This window comes from Camponotus vicinus, unplaced genomic scaffold (genome assembly GCF_025532165.1).
Source record: "Camponotus vicinus isolate PSW18456_S1 unplaced genomic scaffold, iyCamVici1.0 SCAF_3, whole genome shotgun sequence".
In the NCBI taxonomy this organism is placed as follows: domain Eukaryota; kingdom Metazoa; phylum Arthropoda; class Insecta; order Hymenoptera; family Formicidae; genus Camponotus; species Camponotus vicinus.
The window spans coordinates 2072183-2089633 of NW_028141967.1; the positions used below are offsets into that span (position 1 = coordinate 2072183).

The 17451-nt window shown below is 34.2% G+C and overlaps 2 protein-coding genes across 9 annotated transcripts in view; one reads left to right on the forward strand and one right to left on the reverse strand.

Annotated features, from left to right (window-relative positions):
* The window catches only part of Nfat (nuclear factor of activated T cells 3), a 33151-nt gene extending 19173 nt beyond the window's left edge, over nt 1–13978 (forward strand). For 2 of the 5 annotated variants that reach the window (XM_083093616.1, XM_083093614.1), the window contains 10 exons: nt 3652–3965; nt 5021–5324; nt 6837–7349; nt 7571–8032; nt 8132–8707; nt 8884–9255; nt 9439–9800; nt 10024–10389; nt 10541–11163; nt 11755–13978. In XM_083093616.1, coding sequence (XP_082949742.1) covers nt 3652–3965; nt 5021–5324; nt 6837–7349; nt 7571–8032; nt 8132–8707; nt 8884–9255; nt 9439–9800; nt 10024–10389; nt 10541–11134 — 3863 coding nt within the window. In that variant the 3' untranslated portion in view covers nt 11135–11163; nt 11755–13978. Of the gene's footprint in view, nt 1–3651; nt 3966–5020; nt 5325–5896; nt 5994–6836; nt 7350–7570; nt 8033–8131; nt 8708–8883; nt 9256–9438; nt 9801–10023; nt 10390–10540; nt 11164–11754 lie in introns of those variants that run through there. The other 3 variants (XM_083093615.1, XM_083093617.1, XM_083093618.1) reach the window with 3 other exon arrangements.
* LOC145968263 (endoribonuclease LACTB2) lies at nt 13627–16591 on the reverse strand. 4 transcript variants are annotated; one of them, XM_083093645.1, is made up of 4 exons: nt 16013–16585; nt 14453–15086; nt 14259–14355; nt 13627–14027 (listed from the first exon to the last, which is right to left on the reverse strand). In XM_083093645.1, the coding sequence occupies exons 1-4, from the start codon at nt 16225–16227 to the stop codon at nt 14005–14007; spliced, it is 969 nt and encodes a 322-aa protein (XP_082949771.1). In that variant the 5' UTR covers nt 16228–16585; the 3' UTR covers nt 13627–14004. The 4 variants fall into 4 exon arrangements, with proteins under 4 accessions (XP_082949771.1, XP_082949770.1, XP_082949773.1 ...); XM_083093644.1 differs by having other exon boundaries at nt 14256–14355; XM_083093647.1 differs by lacking the exon at nt 13627–14027 and having other exon boundaries at nt 14055–14355; nt 16026–16591.
* Between the last annotated feature and the right edge of the window lie 860 nt (nt 16592–17451).

Consider the following 17451-nt stretch of genomic DNA (forward strand, 5'->3'; position numbering starts at 1 on the left):
TTATCATTCCTTTTTCACTTTCTTAAACAATCGTTTTGATGGATTTCTAATGTAAAATTTATTATTATTGTTTTGTTATTTTGTTTATTAACCTATTATATTATTTTTATTAACCTATTATATTATAGTTATAGTCCTATAGAAAATGTAGTTATCTTTATCGTTATTTAATGATAAAAATAGAAAAAAAGCTATTTAGTGAAAGTTAAATAATTGGAAAAATATTCAAAGATTTTTTAATTTAAATTATATTAAATTCTTATAAATTTTTATTATTTTGTCATATATTATTGACTTTCTTGCCAATAAAATTTGTATTTTTAATAGAAAAAAAATGCGGACAGAGGTATATAATCATCATTACTGGAATTTACGTCGCAATTTGAATATTAATCGAGACAGAAATTCCAATGCTCATCAACCGGAATTCATCAACAAGCTGTAAAGTTATTCTGTTATCGTTCAAGGATCTTGTCCTCTTTTTCGTCTCAAGCGAGTCGCCTATCACTGAAATCAGTGTCTCGTTATCGGGATTCGTTGGAATAGATACACGATGTTTTTATCGATAAATCATTCTCTCAGGTCTGATCAGTTATCGATAAATTTTACTCGATTCTGCCTTCTTCATTCGCGCTATAAACACTACAATGCGCTTAACAATAGTGTTCCGTGATATTTTATTTTGAATTTTCTTTAACTGTTTTATCTCTATTTCGCGTTTTGTATTTTATTTTATATTTCTTTGTATAATTAAAAATTTTTTATGCTTGGTTTAATCTTCGTCACCTTCTTGTTTCGATTTTTAAAAATATATCGTTTCATTATCCTTAAGCTTTGTAATTTTCGTTGATTTCTTAAAATGTTTTAGGACAAAATCTTATAAGACAATAATAAGAGTATACTGCATCTATATATCTGTGTGCTATTTCTTTCGGTACCAGCAGAGCAGTATCGAGCTTCTGATGATTCTTCGACTCCTTATCTGGACTACTTAAGTAGGCTATCAGAGATGCCATTAAGTGTACACAGACTGTCATGTGAGCGCAACGAACCATTTTGTCGGAATCCAAGGAAACTGCAAAATATCTGAGACATATTCTAAAATCAATCCTAAAAGTCTTTCTCTTTTTCTCTCGTGCGTACCAAGTAATGTTCAGCAAAGAATAAGCTTAACTATAGATTGTAAGGTAATTTTACCATAGAACTTTAGTCTTCTACAATGTTATCAGCTATTGAAAATCAGAATTTATTCAATTATTTATAAATCTCTCTTATTTATTTGTAAAATCAAACCATTATTTCCAGACACACGATGTACAATTGCAAAAATCTAATTACTTATGACTCACATAAAACTATCATCTATAGAATAAAACTAGATTTACCTGTTATAGAGTTAGGGGATGCATCTCTTAGATGCTTTTTGTTCTTCATACATCTACAACGATCGAAATCTACCATCGATAACATCGACGAATTAACGCGTCTGTGTCTCGTGGAACAATATCACTCCGGCTGCGACGAGAATCGACCCAGCATCGATCCGTCCGTTCGTCCTTCCATCCATTCGTCCTTCCATCCATTCGTCCTGGTAACGATATATCCTTGAGACTCGAGAGGAGAGGCGTCGTAGTTAGCGCGCTCGCGCTCTGTTTGCCGTATAATAGTAACGATGTTTATCGATCCTGTTATCGAGGGTACACTCTTTCTCTTTTTCTCTTTCTTTTTTTCTGTCCAGCTCGAGGACGCGGGGCTAGAAGACGCAAATACCAGAGAAAGCCCTAATTCGTCTTGGCGGTACCCTTCCACGTGGACGCGCGCGCGCGCACACAGACGAGATGATAAAGAGATACATTCACCTCTACCGCAGGTGTACAAAGCGTTCCGTCGTGTTTATTTATCGACTGGAGAGATTGCCAGGGTATAATTAAAACCATCGGGGCGTCACTATCCACAAGACCTTCGCGATTATTATCTTTATGGCATTGCCGCGCGCTTGATTATGCAGTTATTGTAGTGAATGGCGCCATCCGTTATTTGCGAAACACCCAATGATCGGTGTGCGCGATTTTCGAGAGAAACGCAGAGAGATGAGGGGTCGAAGAATTATTCAAAACTAGCATTTTTACCTTACAAATCAATGTTTAAACTGAATATTGCATGCTATAAACCTGTTGATCGTGGCAATCAATGTTTCCAAAATATTTGGCCTGAACAATGATTTATTATATTACTTTTTAATATGATGTAGAAAATAAAGACTCACAAAATTAACGGTATAAAACTAGAACTTTTGTAGGTATTTTATGTGAATTTTATGAATAATAGATTATTCTTGTGCTGATTGTAATAAACGGAAAACAGAGAAAGAGAGTGCATACTTCTGACATAGATTGCGAAGAAAAAGAAGAATAATAATTGTTACTTGACGTAATGTAATGATTGACAATAATAGCAGTGGAACGATACTAGAAAAGAAAAAGAGAACGAAAGAAAGTGAAAGAGAGATATGAGATTGGAAACCGACAGCCGGGTCGTTGACATCGTCCCGTGATTTTCCTCGACGTTCACACCGATGCACGGTTAATGCACGTGTGTGCATGCGTCGATTACGTGCCCACCTCCCCATGGATCGCCGGGGCGGAAGGAGAGAGGGATGAAGAATCGAACCCTGTCGCCACCAGTTGCGTCCGCGATTGCAACTTCACCCCCACGCAATTATCCCATCCAGTAGTCGAGGTGGTCTATAGATAGATCGTCCGACATTGCTCTGCCTTCTTCCCTTATACTCCCTCCCTCTCATCCTCGTCATCTATATTTTTTGTCCCTCTTTCGTCGGGACTCGTGTGTTTCGTATTTTTCCCCCTTTATCTCTTCTCGACGATGCACGCCGGCTCTTCATGCACGGCATGTAAATCGAGAATTGGTCTATCAACGTTGCATCGAATGGTGATTTGTGTTCGCGGTATTCGGTTTTATTGGTAATAAAAGTCTGAAGATAGATTTAAAGATGTATATATAATTTTATTGATCAATATAATAATATTATATTCTGTAGGACAATTTTATAGTGTGTTGGCTCTTAAAAGGAAAGAGAAGAATTTGAAATCTTCTAATTACGGCTTTAGAAAAAGTGAAAGACAATTTAGTCTAATAGTTTTGAAGATCTTAAGATTTATGAGTCTGTGAAACTGAAAATTCAAAAAAAATTCTACAATTTATAATATAATAATCTGAGAATCAATGAAGATTTGAAAAATCGCATTTGGATTTGTTTATCTCTTTAGATTGATTTAGCTTCCTATGTGTATTTGTACTTGACATTTAATTTCTCTTCAATTCATGAACAGTTAGAAATGATATAAATAAGTAATATAATCACTTAACTCTTCCTAATCAAATTGAATGCAGTTATTGATCTATTCTGAGAGAGACCGAAGCAATCCATCTCTTTCTAATATGTTATAGATTTTCAATTGATAGTAAGATGACAAAGTATTGATACATGTCACGTAAGAGAAGTTCGACGCAATATAAAAATAGTATATTGCTTTATCTAATTGATAAATCATTTTTATCTAATTGATAGATTTAATTGTCTGGCCTGCGTTTATTCCAGTTAAACTAAAATTTAATGTGTTTATTTTTCAGGTAGCACTGCAGGCGGCACATCGTCGACGGTGACAACATCGTCTATCTTGAGGAGCACCACAATTACAAATAATCGCGCTCATTCTACGATTAGGAGGGCAGTTAGTCATCAGCAACGACAACAGCAGCAGCAGCAGCAGCAAAGACAACAACAACAGCAAAAACAATCTAAAGTGCCGCTACCATCTTTCAGTGGCGTCAGTGCGAGAAGCTCGGATGACCACGGACCTAGAACGGGTACAACGCAAGACGACAACTCGAACGATTCCGGTCTTGGCTCCGAGGAACGTCAACAGCACTTCAACAACGTCAACGTTAGTATCTAATGACAAACGATAAGTCCTAATGATAGGATATTGCCAAATCTCGCCTAACGATTTAAATAATCTTACTAATTATACTGTGTATAACTTTATTAAGCTATATGTTATAGAGTATTAGCTCTGTAGTATCTGTTATATAAATATAATAAAATTGAATATCTAGAAATTTTAAGGGCCCGTAAGTTTGTTTTCAAGCTTCCTATTTACATTTGTACGCACGAAAAATTACGAAAAAAATATTTGATGGAACGTTAAAAAATATTATTTCGAGAAATTAACAAAATTTCTTCGGACAAGAATTTGTTCGCAAGTTATTAATCGAATCTCATAATTGATTCCAATATATTTTCTATTTTTGTTTTTTTTCCTTTGCTGGAAAATTGGAAGAATTGACGGATCCCTATATAAACTTTGCATTTTGCTTATTCTTGCTACGGTTACGGCCTTGAGTCTTATAGTTAAGAAGCCAGATAAAGTTATTTAATGTGTTCACGAGAGTACACGTGATCGTCATCAATATCATCATTGGAGATCGCCGACCGCTCGAACGGTAGTTGAACCCAGCCGAGTTCTGATTCGTTAAATTAAGTACACAGACGCTCATGCACGTATGGGGTGTCCCTCTTGTACTAATCATTTGAAATAGCTTTTTTTTTAACAGCATCGAGCGAAAAATAATATTGAATCGCATTATTAAGATATTTAATATTGATAGAATTTGAATAAAATTTTAATTTAATAAAAAAATAAAATAATTTATAATTTTAATTTATATAGTCTATAATATATATATTTTTGTGAAATAAAAATTAAAGTAAAACAGCGGAATTTTCACTAAAATATTAATCATTGCTAAATTTTGTATATTTCATATATATGTAGACATATATAAAGTATGTGTGCATAGATTTTAGCATCTTTTCTTTTACACATGTACGTCTACTGATTATTTAATGTATCTAATTTGACAATAAATATTTAATAAGACATTTTTATACATATATAGCTATGTTATAAATTAATTAATATCATACTTGTTTTATCAGCCTTGGAACGGTATCGGTGAGGAGGACACTAAAAGAAGAAAAATGGACATCAAGCTGGAATCTGAGGATGCAAACTTTGCATTTCCGGAAGTGGCTCCTGGAACTAGTCCTGACAATAAGTCCTTGACGACCAGAACCACCGCCAATGGAATCGGTTTAGGAAATGTATCCAGTAGTAGAACCGGAAACAATAATTCCATGAACAGAATCGTAGGGGTGACCAGACCTCGACCTGCCATGGGCGTACTGACTAAGAGGACATCGATCGCTCATCAGGGACCTGTCACTCTCACTTCGCAATTGTGTATGTCTTTAGATAGATGTGTTGAATATATTTTAATGTTTAGTACTATTATATATTTAATACTTCTATAATATATAACGAGAATAAAAATATAAAATGAATAGAAATATTATTATAAATATAATTAATAGAAATATAAAACTAATAGAAATGTAATTAATAGAAATAAATTAATAGAAATGAAAAATAAGATCAGTATATAAAATCCAAGTTTAAAAAAAATAAACTGAGAATATTGAATTATCTATTTTGGATAAGAATTTAGAGATTTTTTAAAATCTTGAGAATTCTTAATTATTTTTTAGTCTTTAAATTATTTAGTTACTTATTTGAGATAACTTTAATACATATAATGTAACGTTCTCTTATAAATTATAGATTTTATTGTATAGTTGATGCAATCGAAAATGAAAATTTCGCACCTCGAGTTCTCTTATAGTTCTCTACTTATCAATACTAAATATATATTCGACTTAACACTATTCGAGTTAACACCAATGAAAGACTTGCGCACTTTATTGCATCTCATAAAGTTAGTTGTTTCTGAAGAGAGAAAACATTTGTCTTGCCAGAAAACGAGAGCAGGGATGAACAACTCGTTACTCGTTACGTATTGCAGAAGTCGCGCATTGTCATCTTCGATGTTTTGCAACAAGAGCAAACTTATCGGTAAATTTATTTTCAACAAAATTGCTTATTTTTCGTTGATAAACTATCTCTTTTGGTTCGGGAACCAGTGTTCTCTCTATTTTCCTCGTGTAGCGATAGCTAACAAAAAGAAAATATAAATACAACATGAAATTTGATATTCCAGTTTTTGATACCAGATGTAGGTCAAACAAGCATATCTGCGAAATATTTATAGTCTATGAATAATAGAACGACATGCTTTATTGCAAAATATGTAATAAAAATGATTCGAATTTGATTAATAACGAATGAAATTATGGATCACTGATGATAATATAAATGATAATGTATATAAATTTTGTAAATTAATTTAGTCTTTTAATTTTCTATATTTACAAATAAGAATTTAAAATTTTTAGAGCTTTGAATCTTTTATAGGTTCTAAATTTTTCAAAAAATCTTGTGTCGAGTTTTTTTGAAATATAAATTTTTACAATTTTATAATCTTTACAATTTTAAGGACTAAAAATATTTCACTTTTCAAATAAATCTTTATTTTTTAAGTAAAAGTAAAATTTAAATATAAAATTTATGTTTTCTAAATAAAAGTAAAATGTAAATATGGAGAATTTCTATTAATTTGTCATATGTCTAATATGCGATTGGACTAGTTCCAACATAATATGCCTGTCTTCCTTTGGCGTTTTTCCAATAAACCAATGGTAAACATTCCGCTATCAAAAGCTCTCAACAACTTTAGCACTCTCTATTTATTCACACCTGCATCTTCCATAAATTACTTCCTAACCTGCTGTATACTCCCCAAACAGAGATTCAGCATCCCAATCTGATCATGTTTACGATCTTTTTTCCGATTGCTAGCCAACATCTCCGTCAACGGTAAGACTCAACTGCAGATTGTCTGCCAACCGGAGCAACAACACCGGGCTCGCTATCAAACGGAGGGCTCGCGAGGGGCGGTAAAGGACCGCAGTGGAAATGGTTTTCCTATCGTCCGACTGATTGGTTATGATAAACCGGCGACTCTGCAAGTATTCATCGGCACTGATTTGGGCAGAGTGGCGCCGCACATGTTCTATCAGGCCTGCCGTGTAAGCGGCAAAAACTCCACACCCTGCATCGAACGAAAGATTGATGGCACGATTGTTATTGAGATTGACATGGATCCTGCAAAGGATATCACTTGCGATTGCGTCGGCATTCTGAAAGAGCGTAATGTTGACGTGGAACATAGATTCCCTCAGGAGGCCGGATTACTTCAAGGAAGAAGTAAGAAGAAATCGACACGGTGCCGTATGATCTTCCGCACGATTATCACGCACACTGATGGAACCACAGAGACGCTGCAAGTCTGTTCGCAACCAATAGTTTGCAGTAAGTCGAATAAAATGATAGATTTTTTATTTAAAATCTTAGAAAAATAGGCGGGATTATAATTAACGAAAAAAAGTAATAGAATTATATGTTTGTATAAAGAAGATACATTAATATAAACTTTACGTTAATATTATAAAATAGATAAGAGTCTTAGATATAATAACAAATTCCACGATTTCTCTTATTTCTCTTATTTCATCAAACTTATATGTTTACAGCTCAACCACCTGGAATTCCAGAGATCTGTAAAAAGTCTCTGACGTCCTGTCCGTGTACTGGTGGGTTAGAACTCATTATATTAGGCAAAAATTTCCTAAAGGATACCCGAATAGTCTTTCGACTAGATAATGATGATGTGACAAGTCTGGAACCGCAGTGGGAATGTACCGTGACGCCGGATAAAGAATATCTGCATCCGGCGCACTTAGTATGTGTGGTACCGGCTTATCGCAGACAGGATCTAGCACCTACAGAGACAGTCAACGTAAAATTGTATGCAGTATCGTCCGGAAAGACTAGTGAACCACATACTTTTCTTTATACGGCCGCTTCTACTCCCCCGCAGCCATCTATCGGCAAACTTGAGTCTATTTCACCTCCCCTTCCATTGGCGAACGGCGACGCTAACCTGGTTACATCCTCGTCTGTGGTGCCATTAGTCGCGGATGTAGCACCCAGCAGTGAGTTTAGTTATCAAATAATTCATAATTAAAATGACAACTGATGAACATTTTTTAAAAAATATATAAAAATAAAATATATCTTTCTTTATTAATCAGCTTTAATAACGCAAGCAGCTGTGGGAGCGAGTTTTCTAACTAATCCTTCGACTCAGTCCCAACAAACCACCTCTTCAGCAGAGACACTGAAAAATGATCCCAGTCCGCCACCAGCGGGAACGTCCCAAGTACTTCCTGTAATGATGTGGGCCTCGTCTTCTTCGAATTCACCCCCTGATGTTATGATGCCACCTCCGGTGCTTGTGGCCAATTCTCTAATAAATCGACGATCCTCATCGAACCTACAACTGATTCTGCCAGACAACTTAAAAACGGAAGTACTGGATGAAAATAGTGAGAATAGTATGCTGAGTGAAAACAGCATGCAGAGCATTCCAACACCGACGACCACGAACGGACCGACATCTGCCACCTCTCCCCTTCAGCAATTAGTTAATGAAAACTCCAGAGAAGCCACGTCTTCGCAAGCTGATATCATCAGGACTGTCGCTGTCGCAACTGCTAGCAACAGCCCCGTGCGTGAGGCAGTAAGTGGTCTTCTTGGAGTGGTGGATTTAATGCGTAATCAGCATCCTCTGTCAATGGTGAATGCACATCATCCAACTTCGTTTGCAAGTAGGTGTAACAAGAATTTAAAGAATTATTTATTGAAATAGTTACAGTATAATATACAACATAAGATAAAATTGAACTTAATTAAATCTTATTTCGGTTCTGGAATTATAAATTAAGATTTTACTAATTTTAATTGTCTTAAATTAAATCAAATATTTTATAATTACTGATTGTAGGCATGCATGAGCAAACTCAGGTTCTCAGTCCTCATCGTCTCAAAGACACTAATAGTGTCTTAGAAACAGAAAACAGTTCCAATGGAGCAGCTCTTCAAGGTGCTGGTGTGGTGGATCTTCGCATGAAACATCATCATCATCAGCCAGATTTTGGCACATTATCGAACTTCACCGGTGCTTCCGGAACACAGCCGTTATCAGCACCGAATAGTCACGTGGTAGAAAAGTATCTGAATCACATTGAATCCTCGGTGACCACTAGTGAAGAATCAGATAACCCAGAAAATGAGTTTGCCATTCAGCAGCAGCGGACTTCCATTATCCCAGGAAGCGTCCAGCAGTCGGCACCTCCAGGAATACTGACTACTACAGGTATATGATGTGTATCAAAAAGCAGTATTACTTTATATATTACTTAAAAACTTTGTTATTTTGTATTTTTATTCTAAAATATGTAATTATAAGCGATTAAATTCTAAAATTTTCTAATTTTTTTGCTACAAAGAATTTAAGATTAATTAAAATATTGACATATACAACAATATTTCTTTTCAGGACAAACTTCAGTAAACACCTTAGTAAATTCTGCAGCTGAACAGATGGTCTCTCCATTGCGTGCAGTAAATCCCAATTCCACCACGATGTTGAGTCATGTGACAGCTGAGCACGAGGCAATTGGTAGCAATCAGCAGACTAGAACTAGTCCACCGATTCCAGTGAAGACGATGCTGCTGGAGGCGTTGATTCCGCCGCAAACGGTGCAACCATTGGCAGCAACTACAGGTGCGACATCAGTATCACCTGCGACGACAGTGGAACAAACAGGAGAGAGTCTGCTAACTACTATTAATGCAGCATTGTTACCGCAATTGCCAGAAACGCAAGTCAATGCGGCAACTGCCACAACGAATTCTACGGTATATATTTATTTAAAAGTATCAGAGAAAAGAAATATAAAAAATTAATCGAAGTTAGAATCTTAAAAAGGAGAAGTGAGATTAAAGTTCATCAATCTTGAATAAAGAATCTAAAATCTTAGAGAAAAAAATTAGAATTTAAAAAAATGAAATTTTTTAATTTATAAAATCCTTTAAACCAAGAAGCATAAATATAAATGAAGATTTGATTTTGTCTTATCAGGTCGCTGGCAATACAATACCGGCAGAGCATATGCAACAGCAGATTCAAGCACTCACGCAGCAAGAAGTGGCCGTGATGCAGCAGCAAGTACAACAAGTGGAACAAGTAGTAGCACAAGCTCAACAACAAGTCGAGCAAGTTGTTGCGCAAGCACAACAACAGGCGGTCCAAGCTGTGCAACAGGCTCAGCAACAGGTGGTCCAACAAGTGGTACAGCATGCCCAAGTAGTGCAACAAGCGGTGCAACAAGTGCATGCAGTGAAGCAAGTTCAAGCGGCTCAAGTGGTGCAACAAGCGGTAGAACAGGCGAGTCAAGAAGCAGTGCAACAAGCAGTGCAACAAGCGACGCAAGAAGTGGTACAGCAGGTTAGCAATTTTAGTAAACTTAATTTATTTAAAAAAAAAGAAATATATGAAATTTCCAAATTTCTTCAGCAATCAGCAATCTATAAACTTATTAATTATTAAAATTCACATTTTTAAATTAAACTGATCGATCAAACGAAAAATGTTCCAGGTTCAAGCAGTGCAGCAAGCTGTCCAGCAAGCTCAAGCGGCTCAGGCTATGCAGCAAGCGGTTCAGCAAGACATCGGCTCCATGTTAAATCAGCCCGCAGGTTTTGTAGCGGAAGCTAGTTCCGCTTTAGCCAGTGGAGCCGCTCATGAACCTTGTCAACAACGTCTAACTACCGCGGCTGAACAAGCCATCAACAACGTAATCACTAACGCTACGAAGGACATTATCAATAATCGGCCCATCACGACGACTACCGCTCACGCGATTATCGCCACAAAAAATATTCTGAATAGTGTGGCGACACAGAGCGCGCAACTGATGAATAACACGATGGAAGTGATTTTGCCAAAATCTCCGCCAACGCAAAACAACATCGTTGAACAAGTCGCCAGTAAATCACCGCCGGTCGCACTTCCGGTCACTCCAAATCGCCAGGCTGTGAATGCCCCAATTCCCAATCCCACTGCGAATACGGCGGTCAATAGGAAACCGGAGGATGGGATGCTGCCTCAAGAGCTCACTTCGATGTCGGATCACGATCTTTTGAGTTACATCAATCCCAGTTGCTTTGAACAGAATGGATTCCTCTTGTAGTACTGCCGCGTTCCTCGCCAAAGGCAGAGGTGATTTTCTTAATTAATTTCTAAATAATGCAAAAGTTTAAAATCTGTCTTTGTATCCTGCATTTAGCTCTAGAGATACATAACCGTCAAATTTTAATTCATTTCTTGCTTGATATGTGAAAGTGCTTGCTAATGGATAATAGAGATTTAGTCTATACAAAACATTTTTTTGATATATATAAATCAAAATAATGTACACCAAGAGTTTAATTACTCAACTACTTTTATACATAACAAAATTGTTTAACTAAAAATTCAACAAAATTTTTGAAAAAGACTAAAATAATTGATTTTGTGTTCTATGAAATATTTTAGTAAATAATTTAATACGTAAATGTTTATAGTGCTACATGTATACTTGCTTGATACGCATACTATTAGATATTTTTGTGATATATTCTTTTGATGATATTATACCAACTTAGTATGCATATTAAAGAATCAATGTAAACTAAGTTAGCGTTTAGGTTCGTATAGTAACAGATTAGTTAAATGTGAGATACAAAGATTAAAAAATGTTTGAAGAATTAGAAACTCTTTCATAAACAAGATAAACAACACTTTTGAAATATTTACGTTTCTGAATTTCAGATTAATCAAGATTAATCTCGATTTTCAGGATCATCACATTAATTTGAAGCTGACGATTCTATGCTATATTTATAATACGTGGTTATATTTTTATAGAAGAGAAAGCAGAAGTACTTTGCCAACTTTGGGATTTAAGTTTATAATATATAAACGCTTCTCAAGATTTTTAATATTTGAAATAATTATAAAACTGCTCGATTTGTGAATTGTCATCTTTAATGGAGCTTTTGGGATACTTGATCTCTGATTTATTGAATCTTTCAATTTTAAGAATTAATAATTAATAACTTTAATCAATAATTAACTTTATTCGATTTAACAATATGCGAGATTAGTAAACTTTTTATTTAAAGGACATTGTAACAATTTTGACAAACACCCAAAGTTTTCGGAGATACTTCCGAATCTTCCTACGATTCATAGGAAAAAAACGCTACAAGTCCACAGCGGCAGTTCATTAGAGATCGAGAACTATTAATGTTTAAGTATAAGACGGGCCCCTAAAGGGCGACAAATCGGATATTTTTTTCTTTCATCTCCCTGTTCCCTTATTTTATCTTTTACATGAATGTTGTTGATCATTTGATAATTTATTATTTATCTAATATTTCTTTTTGCTATCTTTTTACATCACAAACTGTCTTGAATTCTATTTTAATTTTTTATATTTTACATCTTCTTTTATTGTGTTAAGATTCATAGAAAAATATTCGAAGAATGCTTGATTTTGCTTCTGAATATTCAGTTAACTAATTTTTTTAATCTTCAAATATCATACTCTTTGAAAATATATCTCAAACACTGTATTAAAATCTAACAGTGACACTTTAAACAATATCTTGGTCTCAATGAAATGAATGAAAAGTTGATGAAAAGAATTAATGAATTAAAATCTTGCCAAGATAGAAAAAAATAATGGAATTGGCGGAAAAGTATATATGAAAAGTATGTACTAATTTGGCCAACTATAATTATCAATGATATTGTTAAACTTACTATTAATTTTATTGCGAAAGAGTGGATCATCTCGTCGCTGTGGCCTTTATATATGTCTCAAATTTATATTTCATAACGTGTAGAATATGTATATTGTTTGATAATCTAAGTTCTTTTTGTCTTTTTCTCCTTTTTGTTATTTAGTAAATCGATTATGATAATGATAAAGTTACGTGATTGCGTTAATGTGTTATTATTAATTGATAAATGAATAAAAATGACAGAGTGAAAGAATATTGTGTGTGCGGCCATGCGTGCGTGTATAAAAAAAGAGAGATTATGTTATGTGTGTATGTTGAAATAATATATATATAAATATATATATATATTATATAAATATATATTTTTTACGTTTATCCAAAGAAAGAGTAGAGGATGAATTAAGTAACAAAGTGAGCTTATTAAGGATATATGTCCATATAGTTATTATATATCGGATGTAACTAAAGTGCATCATACAAAACCCTTGCTATATTTTCCTTTACCAATTGCTAAACTCTTTTATAAATTCTCAGATTCTTAAATCTTCGAATTTTTACAAATCCTGAATAAGATTTCAAATCTCTTTTTTAAATTTAAATATTTTTAAATTTTTAATTTCAAGATTTCTATAGATACTTGGAATCTTAAATTCGCTAATTTCTATATTATTAAAATCCTGGATATCTGAATTTCGCAATCCTAATTGGAAAGTTCTTAAACTACCAATTTCCTAAGCTCTCGTACTATTATTCTCAACACTTTGCACTTTAGTGATATCTTTTGTACGTATATCGCGACATCGAATTTTTCGGGGTAAGTCCCCACATGTTCAAGCCGAGGGGTGCTAATATTCGCCAAGATTATATAGATAGTAGGTGAAATGAGAAAGAGAGATTTTATAACGAAAAATATAACGAAACATTTATTGTGTCGCGACAACAACATTATAGCCAAGTATATACAGCATATATACATACACATACATATATATATATATTATATATATATTTTATATTGACCGTTGTAATGTATCCGTAGTCGCACGCGATGACTAATGGTTCGCCTAAAGAGGGAAGGTAATTTGTGTACCGCTTGCGATATATACTTCGTGAAATTGTCGTAAACGTGTACTTTTTTCGCTGTGCGCACATTAATGATAATTAGCTACCAGCCTAACTTGGACAGAGAAATTCATAACGATGTATCATTATTATTCTGTGAGTTGAATAAATGTTTCACAACTATATATCTTGCGTGGAGAATTTTCCTTTTTTATTTTTTATCTTTCCAATGATCTAGAATAGAATATATCATTATTAGAGTTGGTTGTGAAGTTTTTATATTTTAAAAATCTATATATGTGTACATAAAATATATATAATTAAGGCTTCTCTTATAGCTATCTGAATGTCAGGATCTACATTTTATAAATTCCCCATCCCGAAATTTATTTTGCATTTTCAATTTTAATTTTCTTCTTTATATCTAATATATTCATATTTTGCTTTTAATTTTCCACCAACCACCTTCTTGTTCCTGTAACACTTTTCCCTCTTTTTGTAGCTTGCGAAGGTGTTGGTCCATGGTAAATGTCGCGGCTGGCAATAGATTTTTCGGAGTATCCTATAAAATGCAAAAAAATGTCATTTTATGTTGTTTCAGATTAAAAATTAGCAATATGGAAAAAAATGTTCTTTTAAATTTTAATATTTATATTTACCTTGTATATCAGCTTGACAATATCTACTATTGTCATTGGTTTATTACTTCCTTCCAGTATCCGCAGAATCTCCTCTTCCCTCTGTTTCCTGTGATTGATGTAATACTGTATACGTGGCAATGGATCATCTAGAACTGGTCCGTGCCCTGGATAAATCTTTTTAGGCTGCATCTCTAGGATCTTACCAAGTGATAGCATGTAATCATGGAGGTCCTCGAAGACTGATGTGCCTTCTCCGAGGATGCAATCGCCACTAAATAAGATATTCTCATCTTGCAATAGCAGACAGGCATGATCACTAGTATGTCCTGGTGTATATTTTACCTGGAGCTTCGCTCCTTCAACTTTCACCACTTGATTGTCCCTCAAAGGTTCCCATTGGATGGAATTCTCGTCATTTGATCTTTCTCGATCGTTTGACGATCGCGGCAATTTCCACACAGTAGGCTGGTTGTCCGAGGGAAAGAGACTCTTTAGTAAGTTTTGCACAGGTTCCACTCCCCCAATATGATCATGATGCCAATGAGTAACTACCAAGTGCGCGATGGTCGCATTTTCCTCGCGTAGAACATTAGTTAGAAGTTTTATGTAGGCATCAGCTGTTTTGGTTTCCCCAGAATCAACCAGTACACGTCTGTAACAATGAATAGTTTGAAAAAAGATTAATTTGCTTTCATTGCAAGAACAATATTAAGTTTTGGTTTCTACATTAGATATTTCACTTATTCCTCTTCTGAATTAAAGAAAAATTTGTAAATAGGACATTACAATAGATAGTTTCTTACAATAGGTGCTTTCCATTTACATCAAAACTCAGATAAATCTCACTTCTGTCTTTCTTTAACATGAATGTTGAAGAAAGACAGAAGTGAGATTTATCTGAGTTTTGATGTAAATGGAAAGCACCTATTAATTATTGAAAGCATATAAAGATTATTTATTACTGTAATTTTAATACTGTAAAGATACATATCAATTTTAATAGAAAGAATATCAGTTTAAATTTGTCATTTATTTTTATCTTCTCAGTTTTTTTAAATTTGATTTTTATGTAATGGATAATTTACTATCGGTATTATTATAATTTATAATTATAATTCTTTATAGTTTTTTAAATTTTATTAAAGTTGAGAAAAAATATTTTTTATTGTTTATATACTTCAGAAACAAAATTTTCATAACATGAGAATTAACCTAAAAAATCCTATACATATAAAATTTTATGCATATTTTCTAATTTTTAATTTTTAATATAAAATACTGACAGTTTTAAGTGACATTATTATTTTACAACAAAATGTCCCATTTTACAAATTCAGGTAGAGAGGTCAAGATTTTAATTTATTTCTTCAATTAACACGACTGACAGGTTTTCTAATCTAAAATATCGATATAGATTTCGAACTTTCAAGCATATTAATTAATAAAAAACTTATTTCTCTTTTTTATTTATTAAATAACTCCCTGAAAATGTATCAATTAATCCACAGGAAATGTCACAAGAGTATGACAAGCACGACACTCGTTTATTGTATGATACGCATGATTGACGTTTATCACCTATGACCCGTGCCTACGAGATAAGTATTGGTGCCTTGCAATGTCATCGGTCCAGGGTTGCATCCCAGAATCCGGATCACCTTGCTGGACAGCCTCGCTATCGGCGGCAAATTCGTCAAGGTTGACATAGTCCCTTTGCTCGTTTCGTTCACTCGCGAGAGATTCAGGAAGAGTAAAAGGAGCAGAGGCAGTACTTTGGAGTTCGATCCACACATTCATACATTATATACCTACTAGTGCTATCCTACTAGTATCATGTATTTATCTCATCATGAGACAGCAGATTCATCACAAGCATTAATTCAGCACTCACAGAATTGTGACATATCATTCCAACTTATTTACGATTAATATGTAGCTTCTTATCTTTCTTTTCGTGTCGTTTAATTATCGACGATCAATCAAGTCAACATCTATCCAACGAAAATTTACCTACGGTTATTTGACATTTTTATTCGACTGGATCACGCGAGCTTGAGATGGCGCTTCATGGTATTTGTTTTGTTGCTGAAAAGTAGCGGTTCAACGCGCAAAAGCAAATTACGATACGATTGGATCGGGTGCTGATGTATAAATGCTGTATTTAAGATTTAATCTTGTACGAATTGTATACACACGCTTCGAGACAATTGGAAGAGGCTGTAGCGAGCAATCACTTGACGATCTCTTCGTAGGTTTTCCTCGCACTTTTCCGCTAAGATTCTTTGTTTCCTCTCTTCTCCATCTATCTCGCCTATAACGTTACTTTGTTTCAAATGTAGCGAAAAAAGAGAGATGACGAGAGTGACAAGAACAGGCGCTCTTGCTTTCGTGCAGGACATCGCACTCGATACGCTTATAAAACGGTGAATGATGTAACTCGAGCTCCCACGTGTATCTACTACATATGTATATCGATAGCAGAATTCTGTGTGTCTGTCTTGCACTAGCAAAACAAACGAGTACACGCACGATTACGATACAACTACAAAGTACGTTAACATGGTATATAATTAGTATAATCTTATAATTAGCTATTTCATATTTTTTGTAATTATTTTAATATAATAATAATATAATAAATAAATTAATATAATTAATTAATATAATTAATATAATTTTGCAATTTGGTATGTGTATGTGTGGAAAAATAGATACAGAAAAATGTCGCATCCCAATTAGTATCAAAATATTCCAGAGATATCTTAAAATATCCCAATGCTTCCAGGAATCCTTATAGAATGTTTTGTGACTGGACCATTGGGATGAGAGTCCTTTATAAGCGATGCTGAACAACTGAAGCTAATCAGTCGCATCAAACTTGAAAATAATTCAATGTAATCACACCATGTAATTGCTAATAATTAAATAGAGCGACGTTTCTCTTTCTCGATGAAGAAGATAGCGTCACCGACGTGGACATCACCTTGGACTTTTTTACGTTTGTGTCGCGTTATGTT